A 17,851-nucleotide genomic window follows, 5' to 3' on the forward strand; every position below is an offset into this window, starting at 1 on the left:
GAATAGTTTTCAAGCCTTTTGTTCCTCCGCTCCTCAACCAGAGCCCATTTTTGCTTGATAGATCCACGAACCTTCAGTCTGTATCTGGGAACTTCTCCACTTGTGTGAAGTGTCTGTTTGCCGACTGTTAAACTTTGTGTTTTTCTTTCACACTGAACCATAAATGAAGAGTAAATAAAGCAGGGTAAATGATGCACAGTCCACACACAGGTGAGAAGGACACTAAGAAACAAACTGTCCAAACAAAGAGGCCCATTCAGAGACCTGCCTCTATCCTGAAGTTCCGAGGGTCAGTCACACATTGGGGAACCATGGACAAAACTACCATCCAGTCAGTGGTCATTGTAATTGTTGATACACTTTTGTATAATCCTGCATCATTTTTTTTACAACTAACAAAATGTCAAACTGCAAAGATATTTCATGTATCTATTGCAGATGAAGAAATACGTTTCTATTTGACCCTTTCTGCCGTTGCCGGGCACTAACACTAGAAATGTCTATGTTTTTGTGGGGGAGTGAAGGAAGGCTACAAAGATGCTGCAGAATGGGGTAAATATTACTAATTCTGTCTCGGACGAGTCTCGAGGGGGTATTCAAAATGGAACATTTCATTCAAGTCCCAGAGCGAGCCGTCTGCAAGACACAGGAGGCAGTTGAGCATGAATTCAAGAAATACACCGAGGCGCTGCAAGACATAAGCAGGGGGTCAGGGTGTGGACCGCAACCGAAGCTGTGGCTGGGATTTTTAATGAGTGACCGCGGTGAGGCAAGGAGGAGGTCCATTGTGTCCAGAGTCTGCAGCGTCTTAGCTGGCTGGAGCCGCGGCCACGCACATGGCACTGAACTGGGGCCGAGCTTTGATGCACAGCTGCTCACCAAGCAGATGGAGAGCGAAAAGGAGAGGGACGAAAAAAAAATACAACTGTTAAGGGATTAAAGAGACAAAAACTTGAGTAAGGGTAGAAATGGGACCGACGAGGGGATGATGAAAAGAAAAAGGAGATGTGTGTGTGTGAGATAGAGAAAGAGAGAGAGAGTGAGAGATAGAGACTCACCAAATCATATTAGCAGCCACTCCAGGCCTCCACCCCTTTGTGCAGAGCTGCCAGCCTGGAGTTGGGGTGGGATATGCAAATGCAGGCCATCGGCCCGCCGGCCCCTTCGCAGGCAGCAGAGCAGCACGCTGCTCCGTGCACACACACCCTCTCTCATGCAGAGGAGGGCCGAGCCAGTCAGCAGGTCTCACTCAAGCATGTGTGTGTGTACATGGAGCTGAAACTTTCCTAGAGGCACGCTCGCACACTCTCTCCTCCCTCCTTCTCTCCTCTGTCCTGCTCTCCTCGCTCTCCTTTCCCCTCCTCCTGCACACCTTTGTGTTGTTTTCCCTTGCCCCTCTTCCTCCCCTCTTCCTCCCCTCTCCTCTCCCCTCCCTCTCCAGCCCTCACTTAGTTTTCCCCTCTGCTCTGCCCCGTGCACTCAGAGTGTGGTTGGAGTGCGAGCTGAAGGCGTTTGCAGGGCGAGATGCTGCTGATGCTCCGGCTGTCTGAGCTCCATGTCACCTCCAGGGCCCAGTGAAGAAGACAAGACTGCAGGTGTGCCGGGGAGATTCAACACAACAACCTGAGGAACCTTTTTACCCTGTTCTCCTCATCACCAGTTGCATTTTAGGGAAAAACAATGGGGACTGCGTTGTGTCAACTGGCTGCCCAGTGCTTTCTCTTAGGAGTGCTGCTCTCTGCGGTGGACAGTAAAGGAACCTTCTATGGAGGCCATGTCAACCCGTTCTATGGAAACAGATACAACCTGTTCAAGGCTGGACACAACCCTCACCATTCACCAAACAAGCCAATGACCCGTCACAAGTAAGTTGTCCGATCTGGCCGTGTCACAGGAGCTAGTGCACGTTTGATTTCCCTCCCGGTGCTTCAGGGAGAATATCTAGAGTGCATGCCAAATATCTAGAGTGCTTTGCGAGCCGGACCCACCTCATATACTGTATCCCCCCCCGAGGAACACATGTCACCGGCGAGTTGTAGAAATGTGGTTTCAGTTAAGGCATCGGCTCGGTAACAGATCCCTGAATTGACTCTGTGTTCCTCTCTTACTCACCATCAGCCCTTTTCTGTGGTTCACACCTAAAACCATCTGTGGCTGGGGATAAACATCATCCAGCAACAATGACATTATGAAAACAAAGCCGTCATTATGGTCTTAATGGTGCAGAAGGGGGGTGGGGGGTGGGGGGGGTTGCTGAGTTGATGACAAGGATATTGATCCCTGGCAGCCGCTGTGTGTTTGTGTGTGTACTCGGTGAGGAGGGGGCTCGATGAGAAGCCAGAAGGGAGTGGTAACACTAGTCCTCTGTCGATTCAATTTAATTTTCAGTGAGATTACTGTTGAAAACTTTCTCTTTCTCCACTCAACTCTTCCAATATCAACACCAAGGATCTGCTGTTTCGGATCACTGGTCTGCGATGTGTGTAGACACACTGGACTGATATTGACGGGAGAGTCTAACCTACACGAACAGAGTGGAATAACAATCCCTATGATGTGCATGAAATTTCAAAGTCATGAAGCCGGGAGATGAAACTGAGCCCTGTGGATATATATTTTGCCTGGATGGCTGATATTTGGCCTGCGGGGCTCTCTCGGGTTTTCCGTCCCTTCCCCTCACATCTCTTTTGCTTGGCTTCCCCTGAGAGCTGTTATGTCTTTGGACAGCTCCCCAGTGACCTGCTGCTTCACTCAAACTGCCTCAGACGACTGTTGATCGCACAGCCCCGTCGAGACTGTCGTTCACAATCACCTTCGGGGAAGAGAATCTTCAGCGACCCTGACTGCACATTCAGTTTTCTCCTTTAACTCGATCATCTGCCTTCATCCAATCTTTCATCCTCCCTTTTCCTTGATTTCAGGCATACCATCATGTGCACTGTTTAGCCCCGTCTCCCAGCCCTGCTTCACTTTTTTCCGCAGGGAAAAGTGAAAGCAGTTACTTATTACATATTGATTAACTCTGTTTTTGACTCACTATAGCTCTGTCAAATGGACCATTAAACAATGTGAAAGCCTCATGTCACTTAGTCTATAGCTGTGCATCAATTCAGGGGCTGCAACCCTCACCTAGCAACAAAGTGACAGACAAAAAAAGTTCCTAATTTGATTAAACTCTAAAAAGATGTGTTTTTTTTTAACTTGTGTACCATTAGCCATTGGGTATTACGTTTAAAAAATAATTATTTTGACCTTTTCGATTTGCCTCTTGCCGCCAAAACCTCTTTGAAAAACATTTTGTCACAGAAGCACAATGCATCATGGGATATGTTGGGCTAGGAAGGATCCAACTGGTGGAGGACGCTTGTGTTGCTCGGGGGAGGAATGACACATTTTTCTTGAGGAGCTTCCAAATTGGAACAGTCTGGTCGCACCGCTGTGACACAATCAGTATTCAAGTGCAGCCTCGGAAGGATGCGGCCCCCCCGAATTGAGACAGAGCTTATATTATAACACGTAGAGAAACTAAATTATTCATTGCATGTCATTGGGAATCGACCAATGACATCCGAACATTGATTTTCGGATGCTTCATGCCCGAGGTCTCGTCCTCATCCCCGTCCACCACGTCCAATACACATTGCATACGCTCCTCATGCATGTTGGCAGCGTATGACAGTGGCATGTTAACTTTTCCACAGTGGCACCAAAGAGGTTTATTTACGTCAGACACGCTTGAAACCTGTAGATCGATCAGTAGAGTGACAGATGTTCGGTAACTGCTTGATGCTGGTGGCCGGTCACGTTCTGTGTCCATGTGTCCGGCCTGTGTTTATACGAGGGCTGCCGAACCACCTTGGACAGAGTGGGGCCCAGGGACCTGTCAGTGTCAGACCACCGCCACAGATATATGAGCTCAGGTGTTGTCGGCCTGACGGGTCAGTGGAAAGAGAGACTTAAAAATAACACACGTGCAAAGTGTGTGTGAAAGTGTCTGTGCAAGTGTGTCCGGGTGTGTGTTTGTCTATATGTGCGTCTGTGAAGGGTTTCACTGCTTGTAAATGCCTCCTCTGGTTTCTGACTGACCACACTGTCACATGGACAAAACTCGCCTCTGTTTAGAAAGTGAGGGATATAAAAAAAATTAAAATTCTCAGCTGTTGAGGTGCCAAAGACTTCTCTTTCTTTAGGTTGAATTATTATCTGTGTTTTGGCAGCAAAGCGAGTGATTTGATTTCACAGTCATTCCTTTCATTCAACACAACCACTCTCTGCTGTTGAAGAATCTAGAGCCTCTATTCACAGGCTGTCACATTTTAGAGTACCAGGGCACAGTTGAAATACTGCACCTATGACTTTATTACACTTTGCGTCAGGTGGCTTAGAGAGCTCAGATTTCCTGAAGCGTCTTGTAGTCTCTTATTGACATCTTCATCTTCAAGGGCAAATTATATAATTCAATATTCTGTGCAACGATTTCACAAAACAACTGAGTCCAGCGCAAAGGAAATGAGCGAGTGTGTGTTGCATCTCAAAAATTAGCACAATAACATGTGAAACATAATCTCAGGCCCATATACCCTTGGATTGGCTGCAGTATTTAAATCAATTAGGGTCCCAGCAGATGTCTCATGACTTCCCTGATCAGATTAGAGACATATCTGTGGGCTCAGCGATGATGTATGAGACAGAGGTCAGGGGAGAAAGGTCAGTGAGTCAGTAGAGGTCAGAGGTCACGGGTTGGCGTTGTAAGTTTGTGTTGAGTGTCCAGCGGAGGACAAGAATGGAGCCAGTCTCCTGCCAAGGGTCACAGAGGCTGGGCAGTAAACTCCCAAGCTCCCCACCGACGGCAAATATTTCTGTAACACGATGGTTTCACTGACCTTTTCTGGCAAAGATGCTTTCTTTGGTTAATGCAGTTAATGTGGATTTATTTAGATTTTTGTTACCTCTGCAGAGGAGGTTATGTTCTGATTGTGTGTTGATTGGTTTGTTTGGAAGCAAGATTACGCAAAACAACTAAACAGTTAAACTTTGGTGTGGATCAGGTTCACAATAAAAGGTGTATTTTGACATTTTTACAGATTTTTACAGAGAACGATTCAAGGATATATTCAAGGGGACTGATGTGTGTGCAAGTGTGTGCAGCTTGATTGAATTTAAGGGAACTATTGGGCCTTGGCAGAGTTACGTGCTCTGCTTAGCTCCATTATAATATGTAGTTTGGGTTTTCAACAAGATTATTGAACAGATTTCCACAAAACTTGGTGCATGAATGGAAGCATGAGCCAAAAAACACGTAGTAGAATTCGATGAAGATCTTAAAAAAAAGGAGGGCGGATTCCGTATTTTTTTTTTTCAATATTGGAAGAAATCATGCATATTTTGGGGACTGATGTGTGTGAGAGTGTGTGCGATTTGGAGAAATCCAGATTGAACAAATTTAAATGTGGTTTCTTGAGGGTAGGCTCTGTACTGAGTGCACTCGTTTCTACCAACTTGCCTGGTCTGGCTGTCTTTCTTTTCTAAACAGCACTCTAGTATTTTCCAGTGACTCCTGTTAGAGTTTTCACGAGAGCTACATTGTTTTGCTCGGCAGCTACAGCACCTCAATAAAGCATCACCACACATTGCTACCGGTTGTTATGTGTTATTGCTTTTGGTTTCACCCACAACTCTGACAAATCTATTTCAAAACCCTTTCTTTCAAAAAAAACACAGAGAACTATTCTCGCTAAAGAAGATTATGTGCTTTGGGAAATGCCTGAGGATAAGTCATTGGTGTGTTTTTTCACTACCGGTGTTTGAGCTGCTTATTTTGTTCCAAGAGAAAAATACGAGACGGCGAAACTTCATGGAGAATGAAGCAGCAACGACCAATAAATCTAGATCTTGTGTTGGTCTTATTTCAATGTCGATGAATGTGAACTTCGTCAGAATGAATAATGAAGTGTCTATAACACATGAGTGCATTGCTGTAGGGATTAGAGACCAATCGCCAAACTTTAAGCACATGTCAAAGTAATGCGCTGCCTTTAAGCTATAGCAATCATGGCTGGCTTGAATCTGAGCAACACATCTTTCCTTTAACCCTAATCAGCAGCCACAAGAGCTACGTCAATCACCTCTGCACCATGGGGCCCTTAAGTCCGGCCAGTTAGCCAGAAATAGGACTCATTAAAAGCATATATGGAAAGAGATGGGCCCTGGAGGGGGAGTTGTTAGCCCAGAGATCAGGTCCACCGCAGCCGTAAATCTATCAGAGGCAACAGCAGTGGCTTGAGTTCAAACAGTCAGAGACCCTGCAGGTGAGTGTGTGGTTAGCAGGGAGGAAGGCGACCCCCCCCCCCTCTAGTGCCGCAGTGTCAAAACAAGCGAGGCGACGGTTGGAGAAGTGGCAGGAGGACGTCTGTGGAGCGATCAGGCAACACGAGAGGCTCGGTGGAAAAATAAAAAGGTGGAAGGAAAAAAGAGAATATTGGAAGCCAAGGCAAGAGCAGGACTGGTATGCTTAGATAATTAAACAGAGATTACCTGCCGCTTTCGAGGAAGGTTATGAAAAAAGCAGAGCATGGAAAGGTGAATTGTTTTGGTCCCAGCAGAGGGTGGAGGTCGAGCAGCAATAATATTTGCAGAAAAAGCTCCACGTGAGAATCTGAGATGGGAATTCCTCTTCCCCCCTGGGAGGCCGGGAAGCGATTTAGAAACTGTAATATTATACTGGAAATATTTACAGTGGGCCCAGACATGGCAGTCAAAAAAATGACACGGCCCGGTGACAGAAAAAAGACAATATTTTGGTGTGAAGGGCTCCGGGGGGGTGGTGGTGTTAGGAGAGAGAGAGGCAAAAGAAGTAGTAAGTGTGACTTTCCTGAAAGGAGGTGAAGGCTGTTTTGATTTTCATTATAGGGGGGGGGGGGGGGGGGTGAGGTCAGGTGATGGTGGAAGGTGCACGAGAGAGTTTAAGAATTGGCGGCGGGTCAGTTGGGGTTGGGAGGTTCACTGAGGGTGTGGATGAACTATTGACACATTGTTTCTCGGATCTTGGGTGTTTTCTTTCTGGTTTTGGTGTGATAGAGCTTCTAACTTTCTTATAACTCACAAAAGAAAATGTGAAACATCATCAGGAGCATTTAGAACATGGTAGCTTTAAGAAAGACTACATGAGACTCTGGCAGGGATTTGTTCATATGGGAGTTCAAAGCCTTGTTCAGTTTTAAACTGCTAATGAGACAAGCTAAATGTAATCACATTACATACATTAGGTAAAGTTCAATTAAAGGAAGCATTGTGTGGTGGCTGTGGCTCAGGGGGCAGAGAGGGTTGCCCACTAAACAGAAGGATTGGTGGTTCGATCCCAGCACCTGGAAGTGTCCTCGGGCAAAATACTGAACCTCAAATTGCTTCCTACTGGTGTGTGATACATTGGAGTGGATAGAAGTGCTGGAGAATGTGTGTGTGTGAATGTGACTTATACCCTCAAGTGGTGTGAGTGGCCCATTAGATCTAAGAAGTGCTTCATAAATACATTACGCTTACTAAGCAGCAGAAATTGATGCCAGTAGTGTGGATCTTGGAATGATGAAGTTGGCCATTCTGTGAATTGCATTTGGTTTGCACCACAAATATTTTACAAACTACTGGAAGGATCGTGGTTGTGGCTCCAAGACGATTCAAACAGGATGAATAACTTTCACGATTCCTCTATTTCTCATCAAATGCCGTCATCGGTTCAAAATGTTCATTTATCCTGTTCTTCGTAATAAGAATAAATAATTATTTTGATCTTTATTTATATTAAATAAATTACCTAATTACCTCCGCCAAGAAGATTTTCATCTCTGTAAATATGTTTGATTGTTATTTACCAGAATTAAACAAAAACCACGGCATAGATTACCACAAAAAAAAGTGAAAGGATGTAGTTTGGGTCAGGTAAGAACCCATTCAAGTTTGGTGTTGATCAACATCAGGGGGCAGATTCAGGCATTTCGTTTTTCCACTTTCTTAAATATTGCAAAACATGGCATCTGTTCTTTAGAGAGTTCTGTGTCAATCTTGATTTCAAAAAATCGGACACATTTAGAGGGTTCATATTGAGTGTGAACATTTTGATGCCGATTCCTAATAAAAATCTGCATCCAGTGAATTTAAATGTGTTTGTATAACTGGATTGTTGAGCCTTGGCAGACAAATCTGCTTTACTGATTTCATGGTTTTCGGCAAATTTTAGCGAGCTAGAGCTCTTAACTGAGGTGGTGACCACAGTTAACCTACTTCACCTCACTGTGAACAGGTTAGCATGGAGACATAAGAATTTAACTGGGCCAAAGTGCAGCCGTGCAGAGCCGCGAGCATGTCTGCAGACTTTCTCAGGATTTATTGACTTCCTATTCCTCTGACCTCCATTACTATTCCACCTCCAGGTCACTGAGATCCTCCGACCAGATGCTTTGCTTTGTCCCACAGGCACAGTTAGAGTTTTCTCATAAGTGGCCGCGATATTCCACGTGGCCAACATCTCCCCTCTGTCACCAACGAGTGATAAAACAAACATCATAAAGTATTAATAATGCATAATGCTTCCCTCTCTCCTCTCCATATTCTTCATATCTCACATCATACTGGATTAATGCTTCTCAGTCTTGCACGTGTCCAGTCTGGGGATCCTCCCACACGAGCAGCTTAAACAAAGTTCTCACCTACCCTGCTGCAGCTGGTCCTGCTTGAGACAATAGCAAACTCTAACATATGTCCACTTGCCGATAAAACTTGTGAAATCCTCATCCTGCAGAGCTGTGTGGCCTCCGTGGAGGTAAAATAAAAGGGCCTTGAGCTTCGCGTTGAATGCGTGGTATGCTCATGTGTATATCTGCACAGCTAACACACGATATCCATATCTCTTGAGCTGAAACTCAACATTGGTCTTGTAAAAATCTGTTTTTACGCAGCCGCGGAGGTGACCTGCTGCTGCTCTCGCCGACACCGCGGCGCAGAGGGACAGGATTTATCTCAGCGCTCAGCTTTGATTCTCGCAACGCCAGAGCCCCGCTGTCTGTAAGACTCACAATCCCAAATGACATTGACAGATTTGTGAAAACAGCCGAGCGCAGACGGGGAGGGGAGCAGAAACAGAGACCTATAAACAGAAGAAAAGGTGGTTCCTGCACCTTTTTTTGCTCTTATGAGTGTTGGGGTCATTGGCTCCCCCCAGATGTTCACTTGACAAACAAATGAGTGAACATGGTCACTGACGGCTCTGTGCGTGAGAAGGATCACACACCTCCTGCGCTGTATTCACAAGCATAATCACCGAGTCTGCTCTCGATCAGCTGTCACAAATCCTAGTCTGTCTATAGAAGCCTTTCCTCAACTCTCACATACACAAAAACAAATCATAAAGCTCCTGATTTCTCTCAATAAATCTGTCTTTATGAGGAGAGAACCACTAAAAACAATTTCGATTTTATAACATAACACTTAAAGCACTGAAGTGCTGAGAGTTTCTGGTTGGCAATGCCGCCAGTTGCCAGGCGCCCCTGTGAAAGACTGATTACATCAGTTCACTGCAAACGACAGTTTAGTGAGAACCCCTTAAATTCTGTGATGGGCTCTGTAAAGGAGCCTGCACCGGCACCATCACTGGAAACCCCCTAACGAGGCCTCATGCCTTTTGCTTTTTGCCAAACGCTTCAAAATTTAACAGCGTCTAATTTTCATTTTTCAAAAATGCGTGTGTATGATGTGGTGGAGGGGAATTGCCCTGTAGCTTTACTGCTTTACAATTTCTTATATATGTGCACATTATGATTTTGGTTTTGTTCTCCCTTGGGTCCCTTTTGCCCGGGGCCCCCAAAGTACCTTGAAACGCACCTGGACAAATCACTTTTTCTTAAATCTGGGAACATCAATCTCCACTCTAACACATGAACGTGATCTTGAACAAATATATTTGTTTAACATGTCATTTATTTTAGTGCCTAAAGGCTGAAAAACAAATAATTAGGAGTTGTAAGGAGTTTTTTTAATGGTAGGGAAATATGGCAGAAATGCGGATGCAGCCATATTTGTTTGTTTGTATTCTCTTTAAGTGTTTTTATACACTTATAAACCACATGAAGCATTAAATGAATGTTTTCCAGCCACATGTTTTTTTGTTCACACATTTGCAGCGGCCAGTAAATTGCCCGTGCCATTTTAAAGTGCTCCCATCTCACCACATCAGTTCAGGTCTTAACCGCCACTTCCTTCACAACGCATGACCTGGCAGCATGTTGTCAGGCGAGTATGAAAGGAGCTCTGTCATTCTGACTCCTTGCCCTTTTCCCTCCCCAGCCATTAACATATGTCAACACAGGCCGAGCGGTGACACAGACGCAGTCAGCGGTTTGCAGAAAGCAGCAGCAGTGGTTTCTCACCGACTTCAACAGGCTGTGCTGTTTGTTATCCCTCTGAACCTGTTAACTTGGCATGCAGTCCCTGCTCAGCTCCCGTGTCCCTCCCTGCTCCTCCAAACACTTGTATTTGTCCCGAAACAGCTGTGGAGTAACATAAAGTACTGCATGTGTTGCTAAATGCTCCCTGCTGAACGTAAGAAATGCTTCACATGTGAGCCCAAAGAGCCCAGATCATGGTTTCCTGTGTTGCGCAGGGGCCAGGGGAACATTAAGCAGTTGCTATAGCTGCACTGGCAGTGGATCGAGAGCTGAGAAAGGGTCCGGCTCCGCCATGATGCAACAACTGTTCAAAGTAGTTACAGAGAAGTTATTATGTGCTGGATTCTGGACACATGTGAAAACAGTCTCAGGAAGGTGTCTTGCTGCTGAGTTACCACTTTTAAATAAAAGAAAACAAAAGACTGATGAAAAGTTCCCAGCAAACATCATCTGTTTTCCTTGGTCAAGTTTTTAGGATAAAAACAAAAACAAAAGTTTTATTTAACCATATGTAACAAAAAGCTCCTCTGTGAAACTCATAGACTGTAAATAAAGATGGACAACGAGTTTCATCAGAGTGATAGGTCGACCTAAATTGACAGAAACCATCTTGGAGAAATATTTCATTGATGTGTACATTGACTTGTTACTTTGGTCCCATCTATCTATCTATCTACACATCCGTCTATCTATACATCTGTCTATCTATCTATCTATCTATCTATCTATCTATCTATCTATCTATCTATCTATCTATCTATCTATCTATCTATCTATCTATCTATCTATCTATCTATCTATCTATCTATCTATCTATCTATCTATCTATCTATCTATCTATCTATCTATCTATCTATCTATCTATCTATCTCTCGGTCTGTCCATCTATTTATCTATCTATATATATCTTTGTGACGTGCAAATGCAATCTAATTGAATCCACTGAGTTTGACTGATATTCAGTAAACACACCTGTGATAAATTAGATGGGGACTGTGGTGTTTTCATATCAGAACATAGATAAAATCTAATTGATTTACCTCCAATATACCTCTACTGTCCCTACAGAAACCACTGTGCCTACGTGGTCCATAAGAACATCACATGCACCATGCAGGATGGAGTGTCCACCTACGTGAAGGCCGAGTACACCACCAAGTGCATCTGGGGTCAGAAGTGTCCTGTTGTTGTGTAAGTCTTTTTTTCTTTTCATCTTAACAAAACAACATAATCTGGAACAAACCTTTTTACAATTCAGTCTGAAGTGCAACAAGTTTGACTCTGAGGATTTAAATGCATATTCATCAACTTACATTCAGAAAACTGTGACATTGAAGAGCATACTCTATGCAAATGCTGCCCTCTAGTGTTCATATGGTGAGCTGTTCGAAGAATGATGTGCAGGCCCTCTGCTACAAGGACAATGCAAATAATATTTATATACATATATATACGAGCATAAATTATCTTTCAACACTTTAAAAAAATGTAAAGACTCTGGCAAATGTATTTATTGTAATGATGTAGATATGGTCATATTCTTGTTGTTCATGCCAAACAATGAAAATATTCCAAATAATGAATTCCAAATAAATCATAAAAAATGTGGTCTGAAACCACACTTTAAATGTATATACTTTACTTTAACAGTGTGTGGTTTCATAAATCGTTTTAATGTCAAAAGCGCCCACACAGGGGAAATCAAAAGAGAAGACCTTTTTCCTCCCTGTGTGTGTGTGTACGTGCGTGTGTGTACGTTCACAATTGAAATCCAGTTTATAGGAGATAACACTGAAGTGTGGTGTTGACCCTGGTTCAATCCTCTGATGCCACATCATTCACACTACAGTATATTTAATCTCCTAATCTCCCTCTAATCTGTGTTTAATCCCATAGAGAAAAAATCCCTTTATATCTGCCCAGCCCCTCTCATCTCTCCGTCCTCGGTCCTGGCGCTGTCAGCTTAATTAACAAGAACAAATGGAGCTCATCGGACAGACCCTGATGTGACAGTTGTTATAAAATCTAAACCTCTGACAGTTAAACACGTCTTTTCTCCTGTTTCCCTCAGGTACAGGACTTTCTACAAGCCAAAGTACAAGGTGGGTTTTAAGTCAGTGACAGAGCTGGAGTGGAGGTGCTGCCCCGGGTACTCTGGAGAGCAGTGCTATGATGGACCCACGTCATCGCCCGACGCCATGATACCACCTTTCAGGGGTGCTGGTTTGCCCCATCGTCCAGGGGTGAAAGGCTTCCCTCACGGGCCGAGACCTCCTGTGGACAAGAGGCCTGGAGGAGGCCAGTTGGAGCCAGGCAAACCTTTTCCCAGTGTGCCTGACCACAGACCAATACCAACAGGACAGCTGCCTGGTGGAGGCGGAACACCAAACTATGGTAAGAACAGACTGATTTATTGTTAAGCCCTAGGGTTTAAACTAACACAACTGTTGTCTGTGTGCAATGCATCTTTGTGCTTATCTGAGCGAGCATGTACAGAATTAGAAACTAAGCAGGAGCAAAAATAAATCCTCTTTTCTCCTATTTTTCATTTCTGGAAATAAAGGAAACAGATTTGGGATTTCTGGTGTGACTGGTGAACGCTTGGACCGTATGGAGGAGGACATGCGGCGCCTCACCCAGGGTCTGGACACGCTCAACGGGGTGGTGGCCGGCCTCGAGGACCGGCTGCGCACGTCCCTCCGAGAAGATACCAACAAGATCCTGGTGTCTCTGCTGCCCAGCGGTCCCCGCCTGCCTGGCTCCACCGTGGGATTTGGGGTGATCCCCGATGGGACTCCTGATGGACTGGAGGGAGGAGAAGGCTTCCCTGGAGTTGGAGACTTGGCAGGGAGAGTGACAGAAGTGAGCGACGAGCTGCGGGCCAAGGCTCACATCTTAGAGGAGATCCAGGTACTGTGACAATATGATGAGGCCTAGATCAAGTGAATGTGTCCGTCCAGCTTGATTGAATCAGTCTTCTCTCCCCTTCCTTAATTAAATGCTTCTTTCCCTCTGGTCTGGGTCATTAGGGGATGGTCCTGGGACATGATGGCCAGCTGAAGAGGCTGCTGGACGGGGCGAGAGGCAATCCCATCCCAGGCCCTGGCTCCAACGCTTACCTTGACGAGATCGTGGACACCAAGATGGCTGGCGTGCGGGCTGAGATCCTGGACGGCTTCGAGAGTCGTCTGAGCGGTCTGGAGAACCACTGCAACAAGAAGATCGGGGAGGTGCAGGAGCAGTGCCACCTGGAGCACATGGACGGCCAGGAGCAGATGCAGCAGACTCTGGACGGAAGAGAGACGGGGATCAGGGAGGAGTTGGGCTCCTTGCAGACTCAGATCCAGGGTCTAACTCTGACGGAGAGCTGCTGTGGACAGGTAGGATGTGGATGGTATTATGATTTGACCAAAATGAAGTAGAAACATCCCATATGTCTAGTGAACAGCACTGACATACCTGATGGGTTTTTAATGGAGTTGTTTAAATGTAGACGCAGGAGAACTGTTTACCCTGTTTCTAGTCTTTATATTTAATCAGTCAGACTTTATTTGTACTGCACTCCTTACACAAACAATGAAACGAGTGCTTTACAGAATGAAAGCAATAAAAACTCTAATAAAAAAAACACCCAGCCCATACAGCAAAGAAATAATAACAGGAAGTGAAGCCTCATACATTTGCAAAGAGGAAACACCGAAGGCAGGTAAATAAAGAAAGATAAAATGATAAACATAAAATTAAAAAAAATACTTAAGAAATATGAACTACAAAAAATCACTACTATTGTCCCTCTTTGTCAGGGCAGAAATGTGTCTTTGCTTACATGTGCAAAATCTGCTATAAATGGTTTAGTAAAAACACAGCATGTCAGATCCAAACAGACACATTTATAAGAAAAGTTTACATAAAAGACTCAAAGAAAGAACACTTATAAATGAAGATATATATTATAATACTAAAGAAAGAAACACTAAAGAAACAGAGGTGTATATTAGGCATGAAAAAGTATTGAAGGGAAAACAATGCTGAAAGACGGATGGGGCACAAAGAAGAAAAGAAAAAAGAGAACTTAATATTTTCCTGTTAAACATTCCACGATGTATAAATAAATAATACAATTAAAATAAATATAATTCAAGTTAAATCCAGATTAAAAATGGACAGTTTTGAATTGTCTTTTAAATATATCATGTCCCATGTTAGTATTGCTCCTGGTTTTGTCTCTATAGTTTTGTTACTTCACAAACAAGAGCATGATGTTGATCTTAACCAGAGAGTCAATAAGAACATCTCCAAGTACATTGACATGAAGGCCTACATTTCAGACAGTGCTAGTCAAGGGGCATTTTATCACTACACTGTGATCATGTCTGACTTTTTATTAGTTTACCAATGAACCAACACTGTGTTCATGTTTGCAGGTAAACAGTTTATCAAAGCGTGTGCTGCTCTTGGAGGAGTCAGTGAAAGGTCTGACTGAGTCTCAGCGTCTGCTCCAGACTGCCCTCACCGACCAGAGCATCCACGTGGAGACGCTGATCGAGACGCACCTGCTGGACATCGAGGGTCGTCTGAACGCCACAGACGGTGGACTGGATGGAGCTGGGGGGCTCCCAGGTGGTCTGGATGGCTTCAAGACCATGCTGGAGGATAAGCTGAAGACCCTGGAGGAGAGGGTGTTCGTGGCCGTGGAGGAGCTGAGCAATGCCACAGCCCCTGCTCTCCTGGAGGGCCAGGTGGTCCCAGCGCTGGAGACGGAGATCGAGTCTGTGAGGAGGAGAGTGGAGGGAGACCTGGACGGCATTCAGAAGCAGCTGATAGACCTGGAGCTCCTCTGCACCTCCTCCTGCTCGCCCTCCACCCCACCAGCAGGAGGTGTCAGCATCACCGAGGTGGAAGAGGATTGTGAGGGGATGGAGAAAAAGATGACAGACCGCCTGGACTCCCAATCCACCCAGCTGAACCGCCTGAACAACACCATTCAGAACCTGCTCTTCAGGATTGCACAGGAGGACGCAGAGGGCATGGTCCAGGGCGAGATCACCCTGCTGAAGGTCAACATCAACTCGGTGAACCGCACGCTGAAGGGCCTGAAGGACTCTATTAGCTTCATTTCAAGTGAAGTGGGCCACGCCAACTCTAGCTGGGATCAGAGAGAGCACCAGATAATCAACCAGGTCCAGGGGATCACCAAACTTGTGGGCCACCAGGCCTCCATCCTCGGGGCCGGGGAGAGGCGACTGGCCCAGCTGAAGGGAGAACTGGTGACCTTGAAGAGAAGGCTGTCCGGGGAGCTGCAGGGCTGCAGGAGCACGGCGATAGAAGTGCAGAGAGAGGTGAAGGACTTTGACAGCAGGGTGAGCCATGTGGAGGGCCAGTGCAGCAGCATGGGAGAACTGGCGGAGCAGCTGGAGAGGATCCGGGCGGAGCTGGAGAGACACTCGGACTCGTACCTGGCCGAGGTCAATGGGACCCTGGCCGTCCACTCAGAACAGCTAGCAGAGCTGAAGGGAGAGGTCAAAGACTGCGTGGCCAAGGAGGCGGCAAACCAAAAAGAAGACCAGTAGCATCTGAGCTACAGATTATTATTATTATTTTTTTTTTTTTTACAAGGAGACTTAATGTGTGCTTCTCGTTAGGCTGATTCTCTCTTGTCGTTTTCAAATCCCATCTGCGCAGCTGCAAATGAACTGAACCGGTGAAAGAGATTTCCCATAAGCACCCCCAGCCCAGTGCCTCCAGATGTCCTGGGTATTTAGTTTAGCGAAGTGAGGAGGAGCAGACGCAGAATTACAAAGACACACATATGGTTGTATAGCTGGGCAATATTGTCCCTTGAGATTTTATTCAATAGGGCATTTGGTTTTTTCAGATCATGATTGTTTCGTTTTCATATTTTACCTTTTTTCTTAACTTATATGAAGTGACTGCATTGATTTGATGTAAACTGTTTGTATAACAGAATTAATAGCAGAACAAAGTGAATGATATGGGACTGATACGCTGCTACGGGTTTCTGCTGACCAGCACATCCAACATCCTCTGTGCGGACTCTTGTCTGGCCCTTTTTCAAGAATACTGTATCAACTTGGTGCTATTTAGTTTTTTTTTGTAAACTCCACTTTTACACATGGTATAAAAATGGTATATGTGTTTCTGTTTTGACAGTTTTGTTTCCTGCCACATTTCTCCAGGTTTCAGAGAAGTTCCATAATTCACCATTGGGGGACTGTGACGAAACGTTACATGGCATGGTAGATGGAAAATGAATAAAATCTAAAACCCCTCGAGGGCTGTGTGTAGAATGACGGCTTAATATGTATTTTTCCAAATGTTATATGGGTTGTGGATTATGTTCTGTTTAATTCAGTACAACTTTATTTATCGCTGTAAATAACTGACTGTCAGTAAATGTGGAGTTTATTGTGGAGAGAGTTATTATTGTTTATCAGCAATCGCACATTTCTTTGTGGGTTCTTTTTATGTGGGTGCCAACAAAAACAATAAATAGAAAAAGAAAGAAAATGTTAATCACAAAACAAAAACAATGTACATATGGTCAATCGGTTATCAAATATTGAGATAAATTTGAAATGAATAAAATAATAACCACTCAAAATAACTCAAAATACAATTACCAACACCATCATCAATAATGAACTGAGAAGAGCCAAGCAGGATGTTGATATGTTGTCATCTGTGTTTGTTTGTTTGTCAGTGTCTCCGTCAGGGCCGGGTCTAGGCAGGGGCAAGAGGGGGCCTGGCCCCCTCAAATAAATGTTGTGCCCCCTCAAACTAAATCCCAATTTATAATAATAATAATATAATAAAGCACAATGCCCCCTCAAGATTTGTGGCTGCCCCCTCATACATGCCTGTCTAGACCCGGCCCTGGTCTCCGTTAGTTAGCAGGTTTTTCATAAATCACTCGAAAGACTACCCTGAAACTTGCAGGAGGAACAACTTAAATTTCCGTACAAGATCCAGGATCCAAATGAAAATCCAGATCTGGTGAATTTTAAATGTGGTTTTATACAGTGACTGTTGGACCTTGGTATGTGCTCTCTGAGGGGCCCCCTTGTTACAAATATAATCTGAAGGATTACAGAATTGGGTCAAATACCAGAGCCACTATTATGTGTACAGGTAGAGTATATCAACATCCTATAGAGGCAGTGATCAAAGACGTCAGATGTCCACAATTTCCTTTATCCCCATGTTTCCTCTCTAGTCTTCTTTTTAAATGGATCTTTGAAACGTTATTAGGCTATGGTGCTGTTTTAAAGACAAGAAAAAAGACCAAGAAGAAGTTCTCCGGTTGAGTTTTTGAAGGATGTAAACTTGTCGAGCCTTTGACAGCAAGAAGTTGACGGTCAAAAACTACAACCAAAGTTCCCATGGTGGCATTTACA

The 17,851-nt window shown here is 44.6% G+C and overlaps 1 protein-coding gene across 1 annotated transcript; it reads left to right on the forward strand.

The window, feature by feature from the left end:
* Nucleotides 1-1,500: 1,500 nt before the first annotated feature.
* Nucleotides 1,501-16,744, forward strand: LOC133005432 (EMILIN-3). Its single transcript, XM_061075104.1, has 6 exons — nt 1,501-1,865; nt 11,505-11,627; nt 12,508-12,830; nt 13,000-13,346; nt 13,466-13,816; nt 14,861-16,744. The coding sequence occupies exons 1-6, from the start codon at nt 1,681-1,683 to the stop codon at nt 16,004-16,006; spliced, it is 2,475 nt and encodes an 824-aa protein (XP_060931087.1). The 5' UTR covers nt 1,501-1,680; the 3' UTR covers nt 16,007-16,744.
* Nucleotides 16,745-17,851: the final 1,107 nt, after the last annotated feature.

This window comes from Limanda limanda, chromosome 7 (genome assembly GCF_963576545.1).
Source record: "Limanda limanda chromosome 7, fLimLim1.1, whole genome shotgun sequence".
NCBI lineage: Eukaryota > Metazoa > Chordata > Actinopteri > Pleuronectiformes > Pleuronectidae > Limanda > Limanda limanda.

Coding starts and splice junctions, on each gene's coding strand:
- LOC133005432 (XM_061075104.1), top strand. CDS start 1,681: ATGGGGACTGCGTTGTGTCAACTGGCTGCCCAGTGCTTTCTCTTAGGA. Junction 11,628..12,507: donor CAGAAGTGTCCTGTTGTTGT/GTAAGTCTTTTT, acceptor TGTTTCCCTCAG/GTACAGGACTTTCTACAAGC. Junction 13,347..13,465: donor ACATCTTAGAGGAGATCCAG/GTACTGTGACAA, acceptor CTGGGTCATTAG/GGGATGGTCCTGGGACATGA.